Here is a 20,725-nt window from a genome sequence, read left to right as displayed (position 1 = left end):
GGAAGAGTGGGGTTAGAAGGGAGCTCTTAGGAGAATGGATCACAGGCTGTGTGGATTGCTATTGTCTTGATTTTTTAGAATTGCCACTCACTGATAGTAGTCATTAAGGTTTTTACCTTGCTGTTAATACATCTTTTAAAACTTTTTCTTATGGTATGTGTATGGTATCTGTAAAATCACAGGCTTAATATGCTGCATTTTCTTACTCATTAAAGCAAGTTCTAACTATGGAAATAAGAGATCAGCACCCTCTTAAACTTATTTTGCATCCCCCTTCCCCCATGCCTGAGCTGATGCATTTTTGGTAGAACTGTCACAGTTCACTGGATCCCACCAAACTTCAGAGATGATGGGGTTCCTTCCGGCCCTCAGTGGAAAGAGAATATACAGCTAGAGTCAAAAGAACTGAAGACTCCTGATTGAATTACTAGTCCCCACCAAGTCCAGCACTATCATCCTAGATCTGGGGGTTCGGAAGCCTGTGTGGAACAGGGCAGGGCCATGCTGGGAAGTCTGCTGTCCATCACTCTCATCCTGGCCTCAGCCATCCTCATGCTGATGCTAGAAAGGAGCTTGTTGAGTTCAGAAGCCACTTTGCACAACTCAGACCAGGAGTGAGTCTCAGGATAGGCTTTCTGTTGTAAACTCTAGCTTTCTAGGTCACCCTGTGACAAAGGTAGGCCTTCAAAAGCACATAAAGATGAACCCCAAGGCCACAGTGATACTGGAGACCCAGCACAAGCATAGGAACTAAAATACAAAGGATTTGAGATTAGAAGCCCAGAATATGTAAACAGTTTTCTGGCTCCGCCAGGTGATACCAGACCCTTGATCCTTTGAGCATTCATAGGATGTGAGTTAAATAGAAGGGAGGGGAAAGTGTCAGGGAAAGAACAGAATGGAAAGAAGAAGGCAGGGTGATGGAGTTGTTTGGGGGGGTACTTTGTACTAGCCTGAAAGCAATCTTGACCTACTTCATCAACTCTTTGCTTAAAAAATGCAACTAGCAGCCCGCCACTGGTGGCTCATGCCCATAATCTGAAGATCCATCTAGTTCAAAGCCAACCCAAGCATGAAAGTCAGTAAGATTCTTATCTCTAATAAACTACTCAGAAAAAGCTGGAAATGGCTCTGTGGCTCAAGTGGTAGAGCACTAGCCTTGGGTAAAAGAATCACAGGGACAGAGCCTAGGCCTTGAGTTCAAGCCCCAGGACTGGCAAATAAATAAATAATAGAAAAATGGAAATAACATACATTTGAAAGGAGCAGATTTAGTCAAAGCAACTTACTCTCAGTTGGGGCATAAAGATACATATATGGATGGTTTTCTTACTTTATGGATGGTCTATTACTTTATAAGAACTTACTAGCCGGGCGCTGGTGGCTCACGCCTGTAATCCTAGCTACTCAGGAGGCTGAGATCTGAGGATCGCAGTTCAAAGCCAGCCTGGGCAGGAGAGACCGTGAGACTCCTATCTCCAATAAACCACCAGAAAACCGGAAGTGGCGCTGTAGCTCAAGTGGTAGAGCGCTCGCCTTGAGCTGAAGAGCTGAGGGACAATGCCCAGGCCCAGAGTTCAAGCCCCACGACCGACAAAAAAAAAAAAAAGAACTTACTGACATATGTGAACTTTCCTCCATATTTTTCCCATGTGTGTAATAATAACTCTTGAATTCATTTCTATGAGGATGTGGTGACTTCTCATTTTACCCTAATGGCTTTCTAAACAAACTTAGCAAGAGAATTATAGTTGTGATCCCAATCTCATCACATGGTACTGATCATTTTCTGTGCTCTTTAAATTTAAAACATTAGCTAAAATTAAGAAACTTGTTACTTATTTAGCATTTGGAAATTCAAGTCTTTATATAGATCACATTGAGTGTGCTACCTATAAAGACTTCTGTAGACTTCTTCCTGTACAAAAAGAATACAGCAATTTTCAAGTTTAAAAAAATTGTGTACATTTTCATCTTCTGGTAGCTATTAACTTCTTAGGTATCAAGAGAGACAGACAATTTTTTTTAAAATAAACTAAAATACTACTAAACTTAGCTAGGCATGGTGGTACATTCTTGTAACCCAGCACTTGGGAGACTGAGGTAGGAAGATCATGAGTTTGAGGTCAGTCTGGACTACACAGTGAGACCTTGTCTCAAAAAAAGAAAAGAACAAACAAACAAAAAAATAAAAAACAACAAAAACTAACCTTAGAAATATGATAGACTTTGTTATGGAAAGCCTCTATCACTCAGTTATTACATCTTTGTAGTCAAGCATGAGCTAATTAAAAGTCTTAAGTAAGACTTTTGACTTTCAGTATAAGGAGGGTAATGTGTAAATAAGCTTAGAGTTGGGTCAAGCTCACATCCATAAGAATTAGCAAGGCCAGAACTGATTCCTAGGGCTTCTTCATCCCTTCTGCCCTTTAAAGCTAAGTCTGAGGAAATGTCCTTCACATTTCCCAATCAAGGGAATTGTAGGGTTTCACTTATTCCGGTGACTTACACAATTTTGGCCACCAACCAGTTTTTTGCTGAGTGTTCAAAACTTTCTCTAGCAACATCTACCTATAACAGCTTATTCATTCAGGATCTGCAGTTTTGAAAGTCAAACAATTTAGAACTGAAAAAACTTTTTTAATGATGAATTTGGTAGCAAAAGGTGACCTAAATTGACATGAGGCTATTTACTGTCTTCCTCTGTCTGAATATTTATATATCTCACTACTGATTTTGTAGTGAGTGTTTGCTTCAGATTCCCTTGGACATATGTCAAGACAAAAGTCCAGACTTTTCTAAATTCCTAGCTGCACCTGACACTGAAGGATTTCAGACATGTGCGGTGAGGGACTGCCAATGAATGTTTCAGTGATTTTGGGGTTCTGGAATTTGTTTTTTTTTTTTTTTTTGTCGGTCGTGGGGCTTGAACTCTGGGCCTGGGCGCTGTCCCTCAGCTCTTCAGCTCAAGGCGAGCGCTCTACCACTTGAGATACAGCGCCACTTCCGGTTTTCTGGTGGTTTATTGGAGATAGGAGTCTCACAGTCTCTCCTGCCCGGGCTGGCTTTGAACCGCGATCCTCAGATCTCAGCCTCCTGAGTAGCTAGGATTACAGGCGTGAGCCACCAGCGCCCGGCTGGGTTCTGGAATTTTTAAGCCAGAGAGATAATGGATGTCTACAAAAGGACTCTCTCACCTAGATGAGTAGAATGAAGATGAGCTCAGGGTCATTAGCATCAAGCTAATTGTAGACTGAGGGTTCTAATTTCTCTCACAACAAACAATGTATTCTGCATTTAATGCTTTTTAAAACAAATAACCAAGTTTAAAATGATTTAGATAGTAGCGAGAGAAGCTAAAAATAGTTTCTTAAAGCAAGTCAACCAAAATGAATTATTTCTATGGTGGTAACATAGTTTGAATTAATGGCTATAAATGATTATGTCTGAAGGAATACAGTAATTAGTCACACAGCCTAAGATGTATTATTTATCCATTCAGTAAACACTCATTAGCACTTACCAAGTTTCCAGTTCTTATGCCAAGGAACTGGATAGAAAGTTCTATGAAGCCTGCATGATTAGTCATGATTACATTTTACTAGGGGCGGATTGTATATTTGTTATAATTGCAAGCCCCTGTTTATTGAATTGTTGCTTTTTCCATTGAACTATAAACTCTAAATCCAGAGAAATCTTGCATTAAGCCCATGACTGAGGAAGAGTTGGAGACTTGAGATCCCAAAGGTACAAAATGCCCCTTCTTCAACTTGTCACATGTCTACTGCTTCCTCCGGGCACGGGCCGTCGTTCCATTACATAATTTACAGCAGTTCCTGTGTAATTTGTGTCCCTGCTTTGATAATTTTTCTCCATATAGCAGCTCAAGAGATTGCTCGGTGTTTGACCTGGGCCAAATCCCATGATTCCCTTCCCTAAACCCTTCTCCACATTTGAGCTGCTCTCTCAGCTTACAGAGGGCTCCCCAACAACCTGCAGGACTACTTCCTTCCTCTCCTTGAGTCCTTACTGCAGTAATGTCCGCCCTGGTCACCTCATTTGAATTGCAGCTGCCTGGACCAGTCTCTTCTCCCAGATTTGCTTTGCACCTTGTAACATGGGGGTGTAACTCATCACCCCATGGCTTTGCACTTGTTTATGACTCTTCTTTGTTTCCACAAGAGTGAGGATCTCTTGGTTCTGTGAGCCTTCTGAGCACTTGCCAGTGTCTGGAATCACTGCGAGGTGAGTGGAGATCTTATGCTACAATCTGTGTGCAGAGCCAGGTGGCAGCCATGCAGAAGGAAGGATGTAGAATTGGTTCCTTTATAGCAACTGCTGTATTCAAGCTTGGTCCCCAAGATCCTGGAAAGGAGGTCATAGAATAGGTTGAGCAAAGTGAGTGAGACTCATGGTTTCAAATGTCTACTCAGAGAGTTCTTCCCTCCATGGCAAAGAGTAGACAGGGTGGAACAGGAGGAGGTGGAAACTCCATGTTCTTCTTCCACTATCGGAATGTCAGGGCTCCCTTTTGGCCACATTCACAACAGCTTCTGTTATTGTGGTTTTTTTTTTTATTATAGCCATTCTAACTGGGGTGAGGCAGAATCTCTGTGTTGTTTTGATTTGCATTTCCTTTATAGCCAGAGATGTTGAGTATTTTTTCATTTATCTATTGGCCATTTTTACTTCTGAGACAATCCTCCTACCTATGGTCTCCTGTGTATCTTGGATCAAAGGCATGTACCATCATACTTGACTTACTGATTGAGCTGTGATCTTGCTGATTTGCCCAGGATGGCCTCCAACTGCAATCCTCCCAATCTCTCTCCTCCTTTTTTTGGGGGGTCCAGTTGTGGGGCCTGAACTCTGGGCCTGTGCGCTGTCCCTCAGCTCTTCAGCTCCAGGCTAGCGTTCTACCACTTGATCCACAGTGCCACTTCTTTTTTCTTTTTTGCTTATGTGGTGCTGAGGAATCGAACCCAGGGCCTCAGGCATGCAAGGCAAACACTCTACCACTGAGCCACCTTCCCAGCCCTCTCTCCTTTTGAGTAGCTAGGATTACAGGTATGAGCCACCAGAACCTAGCCTTCATTTTTCTTACCATTTTTCTTCCTTAGAATACATTAAGGGACATATGGCCTAACAGTTCTCAATCAGAGGAAATTTTACCTCTCTCTAGAGCACATTTGGCATTATCTGGAGATATTTTTGGATGTTACAACTGCACAAGTGTGATTGGCAGTTGTGGGTAGAGATCGAGGATGCTGCAAAACCTACTTCAATGAAGAATCACTTGGTCCGAAATGTTAATGGTGTCACAGTCGAGAAACCGTGGTATAAAATATTCAAAAGGCCTACTCAAACCTGAGAATACACTGATCACAAAAGAAATCTAACAGCCACTTCCTTGAGAGGCTTCCTTCCTCACCTTTCTGCTTCTCCTGGCCTCTGCCCCTCCCCTGTGTGTCCTCCTGCAGGCCAGGCCCTCTGGTCTCATTGCTGTGCTTGGATGGCGCTGGCAGGCTGCCAGAGGCATATGGTGTGGGAGCTGGAGACAGGGAGGTGTGCAACCAGGAGGCAAGGAGGTGTGTTTACTCAGACTTTGGTGTCAGACAAGCCGTGGGCTGGGCTGGCTGGCTGTTCATTCTTAGGGTAATTCTTCTGTCAACACATCTCCTGAGCTGACTTTCCATAAAAGACAGCCTGGGTCTTCATTCTTCCCCTGGGTGGAAGATTGTGGGTTTCTTGGTTCTGAGGTTTTGTTAAGCTCTAGTGCTCCTATGGCTAGAGGATCTTCGGGTCCTGTGATACAGATTTTGAAATAACCAGATGTGTTGTCTACAACAACTTTCTCTTTGAATTCAACTGGAAACCTCAGGTAGAGAACTTTGAAAACAAGAGTAGTAGCTGAGCCGATGGCCGATGAACCGCATGTGGATGAAGAATCATCTCAGGCCCAGTCCTGGGAAAGGCCCTGTGACTCTTCCAGCAAAACCCAGTCCTGAATGCCTACTCCCTGGGGGCACTTGTGCTGAGCTGTCTATACTCCAGATCCATTTAATCCTCGCACAGCTCTGGCCGTCCTTGCCTTCTTGAGTCTGAGATCTGGTTATACAGATCCCTAAGCTTGGTTGAGTGCTTTGCTATCATTGTCTTAAAGTTATTAATCTTTTCTTTTAAGCCAAAATAAACCATGGACAGGAATTTTTTATTCAGTTTTCCTTTTCTAGCTTTAATTTAATATTTACATTAATTTGCATTAATTATATATAGTAATACAGTTCATATTTCCATACATGCATGTAGCATATACCAATCAAATCTAACCCCTTCTACCATTTCCAACCTTTACTGAAGACTAGTCTACATTCAGGTTTCATGTGTGGGCATGTGCATGTGTGCACGTGTGTGCGTGCGTACGCGCGTGTACACACACACACACACACACACACACACACACACACACACACACACACACACGCCTCACTATCAGCCACTGTTCCTTAACTTCTTTGCTCAAGGGACAAAGCTCAACCACTTGAGCCAAAGCACCGCTTCCCAGTTTTTGGTGGTTAATTGGAGATAAGAGTCTTTTGGCTTTATCTGCCTAGCTTAGCTTTGAATCATAATCCTCAGATCTCAGCTTCCTTGAGTAGGTAGGATAACCCCTGGCTCAGGTGAACTTTTTTTTGGCTTCCAAATGAGAGAGAGCTTGAGACATTTGTCTTCTTGTCTAGCTTATTTCACAATATAATGTCCTCCAGTTTTTGCCCTTTTGCTGAAAGTTAAAGGATTTCATTCTTCAGGACTGAATAATATTCCACTGTACATATATACATACATAAACACATACCACTTGAATTGCTTAACTGAGATTTCTCTGGATTCTTTAATGTAGGCACTCACAGCTGTGATCTCCTTTGCTCTATTCCAGAGGTTCTGGCAAGTTGTGTTAAAAACACAAAATAAAATTTTTACTTGACTCTAGGAATTTTCTAATTTCCACCTTTATTTCTTAAATAATCTACTGATCATTATTGGTCCATGTGTTTGTATATTTTTTCTAGTTCCTCTTTCTGTTGATTTCTAGTTTTATGCCATTGTAGTCAGGTGAAATAAAGAAGTTATTTCAGTTTTCTTGTGTTTCTTAAGAGTTGCTTTATGTTGGAAACAATGCTGTTTTGAAAATGTTTCTTGGTCTGTTCAAAAGAACATATGTGTTCCATGGCCATTGGGAGGTTCTGTAGAGGTCTGTTTAGCCTATATGACCTATAGTGCCATTTGATCCTGGAGTTTTTTGTTTTGTTTTGTTTTTTTCCGGTCATGGGGCTTGGACTCATGGACCTTCCTGCTTAGGTCGGCTTTGAACAGCCACTCTCAGATCTCAGCCTCCTGAGCAGCCTGGCACTGTAGTAGACATTCTTTTATTTTTTTTTTTTTTAATTGTGAAAGTACTGTACAGAGGGGTTACAATTACATGGGCAAGATAATGAGTACATTTCTTATCAAGCATTGTAGCCTCCTCCTTTGTTTTCCCTTCCCATCCTTACCCATCCTCCCCTGCCCCCCCAATCTCCCCCCTCCCCCACCAAAGTTGTAATGTTTTTGTTTTTGGTACTGAAAGTTTGCATCAGGCAGACAGGTGCACTAGAGCCACACCCAGTGCTTTTTTACTTTACATTTTTGCCTGGGGCTGGCATTGGACCTCAAACTTCCTATAATCATATATCACTGTTCCCCATTTGCTGATTGAGATGGGTATCTTACTGACTTTTTGCCTAGATTATCCTCAAATCACTATTGTTCTGAGCTTCACCTCCCAAGTAGCTGCTATTACTTACGTAAGCCATTGCACCTGGCTTAAGCTAAGTTTTTTATTTGATTTATTGAGCTTTTCATTACCAGAATTTCAATTTGATTTATCTCCAGAAATTCTACATGTTGGGCTGGGAAGATGGCTCAGTGGTAGAGTGCTTGCCTTGCATGCATGAGGCCCTGGGTTCGATTCCTCAGCACCACATAAGCAGGAAAAAAAAGCCGGAAGTAGTGCTGTGGCTCAAGTTGTAGAGCGCTAACCTTGAGCTGAAGAGCTGAGGGACAGCGCCCAGGCCCAGAGTTCAGGCCCACAACTGGACCCCTTACCCCCCCCCCCCCCCCAAAAAAGAAATTCTACATGTTTATTGAATTTCTGGTTCATTTCTACTGATCAGCACGGGAGTTTTGACCTGCTCCGTTTCCGACCTGGGCCGGTTCACCCCTCCTTAGGCAACCTGGTGTCCCCCTGCTCCTGCTCCTGGGAGGTCACCATATTGATGCCGAACTTAGTGCGGACACCCGATTGGCATAGTGCACTGCAGTCCAGAACTCCTGGACTCAAGTGATCCTCCGGGCTCAGCCTTCCGAGTAGCATAGCTGGAATTACAGACGCACGCCACCGCCCCCGGCCTGGTTCATTTCCTACATTATCTTTCTTACTTTCTCCAGGTGTTTGTTTATATTATCTAGGGGCTTATACAGGTGTTTATTCATATCCTCTTTAATTTTGTTAATTAGTCTTACAATCATTCTTTCAAATTATTTGGAATTATATACTTCTTTAACATTTTCAGTCATGATTGTGGGATCGTTGGCTTTTGAAGGAGCCACATAGCCTTGATTTTTCATCCTTTTTTTTTTTTGCCAGTCCTGGGGCTTGAACTCCGAGCCTGGGCACTGTCCCTGAGCTTCTTCTTCTTCTTTTTTTTTTGCACAAGGCTAGCGCTCTACCACTTGAACCACAGCACCACTCCAGCTTATTCCTTTTATGTGGCACTGAAGAATCGAACCCAGGGCTTCATGCATGCTAAGCGTGGACTCTACCACTAAGCCACACTCCCAGCCCTTCAGTTGTTGTCTTTATTATGTTTCTTTTTTGGGATTTGCACGCGTGAACCCAAGTCATTGGTTAGAGGTTTGATCACATGTAGACTTTCAGTTAATATTGTCTCAATATTCTAATTGAGCTGGGTAATTTCTTACCACTGGACTGGCGATATAGATCTTTAGCCAAACATTCACCTACATGACCAGGGCAACTGGACCCATCTCAGAATCACTCAAAGAAAAATTAGTTGGGGTCCCTTGTCATTATTACTATTCAGATTTGTGCTATATGTGGGCTATGGATTGGGCGACTCAAGGGTCAATTGTCTGCTTCCCAGCTTTCATTGGAGAAGCTTCCCTTCTTTGTGTTCTGGTAGATGCTGTTGACTACAGAGTTTTGCAGCTCGTGGATGGGCAGGTTCCCACTTACTTCACAGTTTATGCCCAAGCATTCTAGCCTAGATGTGTCTATGAACATGTTGGAAAGTTGGGGAGGCAAAAAAACTCACTGAGTTCTAGACTGGAGGGAGAAAATATAAGGATTCCAGCACTGTGCCTACCTAGTCTCCGTGCTTTCACAGACTTCCCAGCAGTTTACCACCCCAGGAAAAGAGAAGCCTGAAAACTGGACAGTCTGCAGAGCCTGAGGCCAAAGATCTACCTCAGAGCCACAGTCTTCGTGGTGACAGCCTTCTACATAGCTCGATGACAGATGTGGGCCACCCATGCTCTGCTAGTTGTCTTGAGTTCTTGTTTTGTTTGTTTTTTAACTGGGGTTTGAACGTAGGGTTTTGCACTTCCTAGGAGGGTGCCCTACCACTTGAGCTAAGCCTCCAAATCTGTTTGCTTTATTTTTTGTATAGTCTTGCCCTTTTTTTCATGGGCCAGCCTCAGACTGCAGTCCTCTTACCTCGGTTTCCTGAGTAGTTAGAATAACGGGTATGCTCACTGTGCTCATCTGTTTTTGGGGGATAGGATTTTGCTAACTTTTTGCCAGCCTACCACCCTTGAACCACAATCTGCCTGTCACTGCCATGTCCAGCTTTACATCCGTTTTTAAACAAGGATCACCGTGCTTCCATTTTGTACTGACTCCCAGATTGTATGAAGTTAGTCCTGTTCCTGGGTTGTCTGAGCTTGAGAGTCCTGGGAGATGCATGTCTCCCCTCCTCTTGTTTCCTGCAGGATCCCAAGCTCTGTCTCAGTATTGCCCTGAGAATACCAGACAAACTGTGAGAGTCAAGCTGCTGTGGAGTCCAAGCTCCAGTGTCTATAAGTGCTCCCTTATGTGATTCACAAGTCCTCCAGCACTCCCTCTTGTGGCTGAGTTTGATTTCGTTTTCCCTCCTTTATTGCTTTTTACTTCAACATGCTCCCTGGCTTGTGTTTTTAATGGGGCTAGGATTATTTTGTTAAGAGACTGCTGTTATTCTGTTGTGTATTATCATTGATTCTGTTTCCTAAATCTTTGCTTCCATTTCCTGGACACACATTTTCAAAGATAGGTAATATGCCTTTGGTAGAAAAGGACGTATTTCGAACTTGAACTCCCCCAATCTCCCTTTTATTTCTGTTGTTTGCTCCATAACTTGGCACACAATACAGTTTCTGTGCAATGTCCCCATCTGGGGCCTGGCAATGCCCATGGAGTTGATAGTAGCTCCTCCTCTCCTCCTGCTAAGACATCACCAGCATTCTTGGATGCTGGGAGGCTCAGGAATGTGCATGATGAGCCCTACCGCCCACTGCAGTGCTTGCTGGTTTGATTCACAGTCAATTTACCAAAGTTGTTCTGCCTTTGCCTTGGTCTTTCTAATCTACTGGGATAGAATTCGCCACCTGTGGCCAGAGAACCATTACTTTAGAATCCCTTAGGATGCAGCCTGGTCCTCTAAGTATTCATCTACTGACTAACGTCTCCGAATACTCAATAGGGTTTGCCAGCAATGTTTTTCAACTTTAGGGGGCTAAAATGATTAGCTATAACTAGACCCACTCCAGACCAGCTGAAAGGAATCTCTAGGTGGGGTACAGGCATTTTGTGTTTCCTTTTTTTTTTTTGGTTGGTTGTGGGGCTTGAACTCTCTGCCTGGGCGCTGTCCCGCAGCTCTTCAGCTCAAAGCTAGCGCTCTACTGCTTGAGCTACAGCACCACTTCCAGCTTTTTCTGCTTTATGTGGTGCTGGGGAATCGAACCCAGGGACTCATGCATGTAAAGCAAGCATTCTACCACTGAGCCACCTTCCCAGCCCATTTTGTGTTTTCTTATTTTTTGTTGAATCAGAATCTCACTATGTAGCCCAGGCCTGCCTCCAACTCAAAACCCTCATGCCTCGCCTCTACAGGCCTGCTGGGATTGTAGGCATGTACCACTACATGGAGTCAGGCATCTATATTTTTTAAAATGCTCAGTGTAGATTTTGAGTCACAGGAAGAATCGGAAACAACCTCTTTAGAATGTTGACCATCTTGTGGGGCCTTGGAGCAGAAGATTTAGGAACATAGCTATGGAGCAAGCCCTGCCTGAAGGCCAATTTTCCTCTCTTGAGCCATATCATTGAGGGAAAATAGCCTTTTTTTTTTTTTTCTTTTGGATCCAGTCGTGGGCCTGAACTCTGGGCCTGGGCGCTGTCCCTCAGCTCTTCAGCTCAAGGCTAGCGCTCTACCACTTGAGCCACAGCGCCACTTCCAGCTTTTTTCTTTTTGCTTATGTGGTGCTGAGGAATCAAACCCCGGGCCTCATGCATGCAAGGCAAGTGCTCTACCACTGAGCCACTTTCCCAGCCCAAAAATAGCCTTTTTTTTAAACCTGTAATAATTCTCTTCATGTGTTGGACCATCATTTTTTTCTTTCTGAGAATTTGCAGTGCTAGCACAACAAAATTATAAAACAGGCTAAGTTCTGGTAGCTCATGCCTGTAATCCTAGCTATTCATTTGGCTGAGATCTGGGGATCATGGCTCAAAGCCAGCCTGAACTGGAAAACAAAACAAAACCAAACCCTAGAAGTGGAGCTACAGCTTATGTGGTAGAATACCAGCCTTAGGTGAAAAGCTAAGGTACAGTGCCTAGGCCCCAAGTTTAAGCCCTAGTACTGGCGCGAGCACACACATACACACACACACACACACACACACACACACACACACACACACACACAAACTCTAAAGCTACACAAAGAAGTTATAACATAGAGAAGTAATTGAGACTTAAGGGAAATGTGGAAACACTTTCAGAGTTCTTGGACTGTCCAAGGGTAAAATCTGATCATACCCACAGCAAGTTGTTTCAAATTGAGATATACCCTTAGTAATAAGACTGCAGCAAGACAAAAGACCTACTGATTAAATAATAACTTAAAATTTCCAGGTATAGTATAACATGCTTATAATTCTAGCTATGAGACTAGCCTAGGCAAAAAAGCAAGCAATCAAACAAATAACAACAAACTTAGTATGACTCCGTCTCAACAAATAAGCTAAGCATGGTGGATCACAACTGTAGTCCCAGCTCTGTAGAAGAATCACAATCCATGATCCTACTTGAGTAAAAATGGAGCCTATCTAAAAACTAAATAAAGGTCAGATGCCTATGGCTCATGCCTGTAATCCTGGCTACTCAGGAGGCTGAGATGTAAGGATCACAGTTGGAAGCCAGCTCCAGTAGGAAAACCCATAAGATTCTTATCTCCAGTTAACTAAAAAAAAAAAAAAAAAAAGGCTATGACCAAAGGAGGATACTCTTAGGAGAGGAACACAAAGGCACAATGCCTGTGTTCATCTGATCATATAAAACAATATTTACTGAAATGTGTGAGAGCCTGAAAAGCCGAGCTGTGAGACCAGAAAAGACTGAGAGTTTGGAAAGCCTTCTCCTAACATAGTCTCAGATCGCTGAGAGTTTCCTGGAAAGATCAATCAGTCCTGGCTTACCAGGAGCTCAGTTCTATCCTGGGTGTGGGCTAATTCCACCCCAAACTGCCTGGGAGCCAAATTGTAAGGTGTTTACTGTTTTGCTCCCATTCCCACGAGAAGGAAGTCATCTATCACTTGTATACAAAATATTGTCATGTGTTGATGTTTGCACCGCACTTTCTGCACATACTCTCCTATATGAAACCAATAAAAGCCTTGGTGAATGGAACCTTGGGACCTGGAGCTGGGGGAAGGTTACAGGCCCCTGGTGCCCCAACCTCAACTCCTCTGATGATGTCCGTTACTGCCCCGTCCTCAGTTGTGGTTGCAACAGCAGTGAACTCCAGGGAATGGAAACAAGAATTTTTTTCTTTGTGGGGGAAAAAAAGCAAACAACCACAAGTGGAGCTAGGGCTCAGGTGATAGAGTGCTAGCCTTGAGCAAAAATTCTCAGGGTCAGAGCGCAGGCCCCGAGTTCAAGCTCCAGGACCAACACACATACATACACACACACACACACACAACCAACCAACCAACAACAAAATAACAGAAAAAAAGTGCAGAGACATAGCTTAAGTGGAAGATCGCTTGCCTAGTGATGAGTTCAAATCTCAGTACCACCCAAAAGTTAATTACTAGCATCATGCTAATTAACTTACTGTGTCCTCACTATACTGAATCCTCACAAAGCCGTGAAGTGGGAGCACTAATATCTCTACTTTACAGATGAAAAAAAACTGAAGGTTTGAAAGATTAGGTACCTTGCCAATGCCTATAGCTAGGAGGGGGTTGGGTGTAAATCCAGTTTGTTAATCAACAGGTAGAAACAGTAATAATGAGCTCTTGTGCCGATATTCATGGATCAGGACTTCAATAGACAAGGGTGTTGTTTTCTACTCTCTGGTCTGACAGCAAAACCAGGACACAAAGGTTTTTAGATTTAGAAGGCTTTTGGATTTAAATGGGTGGTTTGCTCTATGGTGCCACCTTCTGGCTGTGTGTGTACCAAGCTCAGGCCAAGGCTCCACATTTCTCCCAGCTCGCTGTGAAGAAGGACCTGGTGTCCACCTCATCATACTGTCAAAAATATATGCAATATGAATTTTGCAAAGAGAAGAGAGCACCTCTGTGGTTTTAACAGCCAGGATAGCTTTTCCTGCAGCTCTTCGTTATTGCAGGATTTCTAACCATATTCCAAATAAAAGCCTATGTTCTCCTGACCCAGAGCAAAAGATAAAGGAGCAAAGAGAGCTAGTTACTTCCCAAGACAGTGACTGCCGTAGCTAGCCCAGCTAGGACCCCTTGGTGACATTTCCTGTCTTCTACTTTTGTGTCAGGGAGGCTATAACCAAGACTATGTAGACAGGAGGAAGGCAGTACAGCTGGGACCCATGCCGTAGCTGTCATCAGGTAGATGGATGACTTGACAAAAGATCATTTATGTTGGTTTCTAAGGGAAAATATTCACAGCTAAGTTTATGTGGTAAATGGCAAAAATGGCCTTTTTCTCTCTGTGTTGCTGTTTCTCCATGTCTCTGCCTCTGTCTCTCTGGGTAACTCTCACTCTCTCCTCTCTCACTTTCTCTCTACCCTCTCACCCCTCCCCTCATGTTCAGCCACACCTGTCCGTCCAACCTCATTGTCTCTACTAAGTGAAGCTTCCCTGTTGTATTTGTTACTTCATGGCAAGCCTTTCTATATATGAAGTCTATTAAACAAGGATTGTGCTGGGCCCTTTAGTCCTAGCTACTCAGGAAGCTGATATCTAAGGATTGATGTTTGGAGCCAGACTGGCCAGAAAAATTCCTCTACACTCTCACCGCCAATTAGCCAGCAAAAAACTGGACTAGAGCATGGCTCAAGTGGTAGTAGACTAGCCATGAACAACAACAACAAAAAATAAAAAGCAAGAGAAAGAGAGAGAGAGAGAGAGATTTCCAGACTCTGATTTCAAGTCCAAGTACTTTCTTTTTTGTTGTTGTTGTTGGTCGTGGGGCTTGAACTCTGGGTCTGGACACTGTCCCTCAGTTCTTCAGCTCAAGGCTAGCACTCTACCACTTGAGCCACAGTGCCACTTCCGGTTTTCTGGTGGTTTATTGGAGATAAGAGTCTCAAGGACTTTTCTGCCCGGGCTGGCTTTGAACCGTGATCCTCAGATCTCAGCCTCCTGAGTAGCTAGGATTACAAGCGTGAGCCATTGGTGCCTGGCTTCCAAGTACTTTCAAACACACATACACACACATGTACACACACACACACACACACACACACATACATACTACACTACTACTACCACCACCACCACCAACTTTAATGATAGCAACAAAACCCACAGTTGTGAGGACCTGACAGCAAGACAGGGTAGAGGGCTGGGAAGGTGGCTCAGTGGTAGAGCACTTGCCTTGCATGCTCGAGGCCCTGGGTTCGATTCCTCAGCACCACATAAGCAAAAAGAAAAAAGCCAGAAGTGGCGCTGTGGCTCAAGTGGTAGAGCACTAGCCTTGAGCTGAAGAGCTGAGGGACAGCACCCAGGCCCAGAGTTCAGGCCCCACGACCGGACCCAAAACAAAAAACAAAGAAACAGGGTAGAGCTTCGCACGCTGCCTTTTGACCTCTCATTTCTTAGTCTTCTCCTTTCTGAGCACCTAAGCTCCTCTGAGGAAGCCAGGAGCTCCTGGAGTATAGTCAAAATTCAGAATGCTGGTTAACTTGGATGACTTGTCAGCCTGGGCTGAACTGACAAATTCATGTTTGATACTGAGCTGCTTTAAGGGGGAAAAAAAAGACAAAAGGTTTAAAAATATTAATCGTTTTCAATCCAGATAATGGGTTGTTGATTTCTTTGTGTTTTGTGGATTTTGTTTACTCAAACAAGGGTAAACATATTGGATGTTGTGGAAAGAATCAGTGTGTGTAGTTGGGGCCAAATACAGTGACAGCTATTTGGGAGAGTTTTCTGTTCTCAAGCCAGTTAGTTTTGGTGACTAGACTTGGTTTAGAAGGCAAGGGAGGGTTGGTAGGTCCGAGTTCAATGAAGGTATGACTTCCAGGCCTGCTTGGAAAATGGTGGTGTCTTTAAAACAATCGATGGCTTACAGAAGGGCTGTGGTGTGATCACTCAATAACAGTTAAAATATTATGATAAATATGGGCACATATTATGTTTGTGTATATATATGTCATTTTAGTTGGGTTTTGGTATGTACATGCCTACTGACAAATATCCGTCCTCTTCTTAAAGGCAAATAGCCTTTAGATAGGAGTCTGACTTGTTCTTTGTGAGCTCCAGTATCAGGCATATACTAGGTGCTCAATAAGAATTGGTAAAATCCCCCTTCCTCTGAATGTTCTCATTGATAACAGGAACAGAGTGTTTTAATCCTTGCTGATTCCAAGGACTCAGGAAATGTTTGTGATTTTGATGTTTTATTTCCTGCACTCAAGAATTCTCACTGAGCATCTATGACTTGCCAGCCACTGTGCTAGGTACTGAAGGTACAGAAGGAAATGAAGGTGGCAAGCACTTGTCCTCACAGAAGTGCTGTTCTACTGAGAGGAAGGAGACAATAAATATGGGAATGGTGGGTTGTTCCTTGCTGATGTTAGAATATCATTGACTCTTTACTTTCTAATAGCTGAAGGACAATGCCATGCTCTTCCGGTAATAACATTGTGGGCAAATGCAAAGCCTGCTGGGAAAACAGTGAATTCAGCCCCTTCTGTCAGGCTATTACAAGAGCTAAGGAGAATGTTGATTCACCATGGGAGCTAAACCCATGAGAGAAGACAGAAAGGAACTAAGGACTGTAGCAAAAGGCTTGTTGCTATGGCTCCAGGACAGAGTGGCTCTTGGCCACTGACCTGTGTGCTCATCTGAGCATTCTACTCCTGCTGCACCTTCCACCCTATCCTCAGAAGCCTGTCCTGAGCCTTGCAGCGAGGCCTGAGTGACAGAATCTGAAGCAGTGATGCCAAGGCTTCTTTGCTTGCTTCCTCCCCAGGGTGGGAAGCGCAAACAATAGTCCCACCCATGGCTTCCTCCCACTTGAGGACATGGGACAAATTCAGAGCAATGTACAACTAGCCTTGTGCCTTAAAAAATTAAAAAACGATCATTAAATGCACTATCTCATTTGATGTAAGATGAAGATTTCACTTAGAGTATCCTTAGATTTCTGATGTCCCAGTATTCCATCTGGCTTAACATTTGTCCTAGATTTAAAAAGAAAAACATTTTATTTTTTAGAGCAGTTTTCCATCCACAGGAAAATAGAGTGGGAAGAATTCCCCCCCACCCCTACCCCCATGCAGCCTCAGTCCCACCAGAGTGGATGAGCAGTGAACCAGTTTCCATGACAGGATGCCACCACCCAAACTCCATGGTTCACATGAGGGTTGCTCTTGGTGTTATATAGGATAAGGGTTTTGACAATGCATAATGCCATGTATCTGTCATTATAGTGTCCTACAGAATGTTTTTATTTCCCAAGTTCTCTGTGCTCTGTCTATTCCTCTGTCCTAAATTTTGACCTTGCAATAATGTTATTAGAATTTTGTTGTTGTTGGTGGTGGTGGTGGTCGTCGTCTTGGGGCTTGAACTCTGGGCCTGGGCACTGTCCAAGAGCTCTTCAGCTCAAGGCAAGCACTCTACCAATTGAGCCACAGAGCCACTTCTGGTTTTTCTAGTGGTTAATTGGAGATAAGATTCTTATGGACTTTCCTTGCCTGGGTTGGCTTTGAACCACAATCCTCAGATCTCAGCCTTCTGAGTAGCTAGGATTATAGGCGTGAGCCATGGGCTTTAATATTTGAATTAAAAAAAAAAAAAAAACTGGGACCAGAGCTTAAACTCAGGGCCTCGTGTGCTCCCTGGGCTTGCTTGCTCAGGGCCTCGTGTGCTCCCTGGGCTTGCTTGCTCAGGGCCTCGTGTGCTCCCTGGGCTTGCTTGCTCAGGGCCTCGTGTGCTCCCTGGGCTTGCTTGCTCATGGTTGATGTGCTACCACTTGAGCCACTCCCCCAGCCTTGCTTTGTGGAGATGGACTGTTCTACTTGGGCTGGCTTTTTAACTGTGATCCTGAGTAGCTAAGATTACAGGCATGAGCCACCAGAACCTGGCTTCCCTTTGAAATTTTGGATAAAACTATTTAATAGATCTTTCCATATAACAAAACTACTGTCTAGGACAATAAATAAATATTTAAAAATTATGTAAACTTAATTTTTTAGTTTCCTTTTACTTTCAATAAGGGATCAGATTTGGGTGATAAATTATGCAATCGCCTTATAGGCTACACTTTGCAGGGGGAAAAACTCATAGCTAAAGAGCAGGGACTGTCCTTTAGGCATTAGGTGAATTGAGACTAGAGTGAGAGTAAAGACTGTCTCTGGGGCTTCTGGGACTTTGTTTACCCAAACAGAGTCGGCTAAGGAGGCAGCTTAGATGGCAAAGCATATTGTAGCCTTGCTTTATTAAAGGCAAGGGAAATGGAATTGCTTATATATTTCTAACTCATCTGTGAGAAAATTCCCTGGGTAAATCAGTAAATAATGAGCCTAGTAAGCAATGGAGATGAGAATTCAAGTAAGCAAACAAGGATCTCCCTAGAGAGTATGAAATACAACACAGGTGGAAGCTGCTCTGAAAAGGAATATTCTGCTGTTAGGAAGGATGCTGTTGATTCACCGACAAATGTTTGATGGTGTTTCGAGATTGAAGTTCGTTTCATTTGCATATCTCTGGGACATTATACATCTGTCTATCCAGCAAAATGAGCTTAGATTCTTACCAGATAGGAACTAAATTTACGTAATACGATAATTACCCATCTCGAAGCATCATCTACATGAAATTTAAGTGCAATGTTATCCTAAAGATTGAAGCAATTACTTTTTCATAGCCAATCGAAATTGCTTCAAGGAGGCTAGATATTCCTAAAGACGGATTAGTTCTTTTCTATTCATTTTGAGAAGTAGTACTTAAAATAAGTCATACTGTCAAATGCAGATTGCCTAAGTCAGACCACAAAGAGCGGTTACTCTTACAGAGTCAAAACGTGGGACAGCACGTGTATAACTGGCACAGAATGGTGGTGTAATTGGTTCTCCGCCTTTTCGAGTTTGTTGAGTGGGTATCTACTTTGGGTGTTTTCCTTTCATTTGCGCATGGCATGAAGCAACGGTCCTTCTTCTTTTTCTCAGGCCTCTCCATCCGCAGCGTGTGCTGGAAAGCAGACCGTCTCCTGGCAGGGACCCAGGACAGTGAGATATTTGAGGTGATCGTGCGAGAGCGTGACAAGCCAATGCTGATCCTGCAGGGCCACTGTGAGGGGGAGCTCTGGGCTCTGGCCCTGCACCCCAAGAAGCCTCTGGCGGTGACAGGCAGTGATGACCGCTCTGTCAGGTGAGACCTCAGAGGCTCTGACTTCCTTGAGACGTTGACTCTCTTTGGCCCAAATAAAATGAACCACAGGATGATCCCCCTTTCTGGATGGAAGGTGAGAAGGTTTAGCTCACCGTGTAGTGGCTTCTTGGTAGGTTACTGTTGTCGTTATCTTCCTTTAGCTTCATCTTAAGTCAGGAAAACATTCTTAGAAGTGAAAATATGTGACTTCTGTCTAGGCTGGGCTCCAGTCTCCTTTCTAGCTCAAGATAAGGATTCAAGGTGCACTGGTCTGTGAGAAGAGCAGATTTCCACCCCCTCAGCTTCTCAGCCCTCTGCAGGGGACTGCATGGTCCTTCCACTGTTCAATCAGACTCATGCCTCATGAGGCCTTCACTTCTGATTTCCAGAGAAGTCTTCAGCACACCAGAGAATTATTTATTTCTTTGTAAACTCTCAGAGGGAGATTTGAACTGGTTCTTCCAAGCGAAAGCAAGGCTTGGAGAAGACATGTGCTTTCCTTAGGGCCTCCGCAGCCTTTGCTGTGTGCGTTACAACACAATATTGGATTGAATGAGCCTCCCGGGCTCTTGGGATGATTGAAGCAATGAATATGTAATTTAAAAATTTGAAATGAACACCATTACACTGATTTTCAGGATTTTATTATTTATTTTATCTTTAAATATGCCCAGCAATAAATGCCCCAAGAATGAGGGAAAAGGGTGATTAATCAATTGACCAATTACTGCATCTGTAACTTAACCGCTAAAATAGAACATTATAAATGAGGCTGATGATCATGGCTCTCCACCTGTTCTGGAGGTTCTTGCATCTAATCATGCATGGTTTACTCCATTCTGATTTTTACTTCTTATCAAGCACAAAAGCCTCGCTGGTCTCCAAATCTGTGGAAACACCTCCAGCTGTCTCCTTATACAACATAAATATGTGTTTGCTGTATACACCTCTCAACACTCTTTTCTTTTCATGCTTTCTTTTCTTCATACGAGCATTCCCAAAACAGCCCCTGGATTCAGATCCATCACCAATGGAAGAATTCCATGGCAGCCTCTTGGCTTTGGTTGAAGCCAGGCACCAGTGGCTCACACCTATAATCCCAGCTACTTAGGAGGTTGAGAGCTGAGGATCATGGTTAAAGCCAGCCCAGGCAGCAAAGTCCGTGAGACTTTTATCTCCAACTAATCACCAGAAAACTGGAAGTGGTGGTGTGGCTCAAGTGGTAGAACGCTAGCGTTGAGCTGAAGAGCTCAAGGACAGGGCCCAGGCCCAGAGTTCAGGCCCCATGACCGAAAAAAATAAATAAATATAAAGAACTGTCTTGAGTCTGAGAACTAGAAACATCCTGCAGGCCCTGGTTTCCAGAACCTGTAGTATTCCCCTTATCCACTAATTTGGCTAAATTTTAAAAGGAGATTTCATACTGAGTACTGAAACGGAAGGGTAAGTAATAATTTTTTGAGAAAGATTCACTTGGTGGCATTATAGGGATAGTACTATTTATTGAGGTTCCATGGCTTCCTCATCCTAGGAAAGCAAACCTTACA

General features: G+C 43.5%; 1 protein-coding gene across 1 annotated transcript in view; it reads left to right on the top strand.

Annotated features, from left to right (window-relative positions):
• Positions 1-20,725, top strand: part of Eml6 (EMAP like 6) — a 244,991-nt gene that overhangs the window by 108,294 nt on the left and 115,972 nt on the right. The window contains exon 7 of the mRNA XM_042691135.1: positions 18,977-19,178. Within this exon, the coding sequence (XP_042547069.1) occupies positions 18,977-19,178 (202 nt within the window). The remainder of the gene's footprint in view (positions 1-18,976; positions 19,179-20,725) is intronic.

This window comes from Dipodomys spectabilis, unplaced genomic scaffold (assembly GCF_019054845.1).
Source record: "Dipodomys spectabilis isolate Male_0828 unplaced genomic scaffold, ASM1905484v1 ptg000141l, whole genome shotgun sequence".
NCBI classification, from domain to species: Eukaryota; Metazoa; Chordata; class Mammalia; order Rodentia; family Heteromyidae; genus Dipodomys; species Dipodomys spectabilis.
Note: the sequence above shows the minus strand (reverse complement) of the source record. Positions and strands in the feature narration are given on the sequence as shown.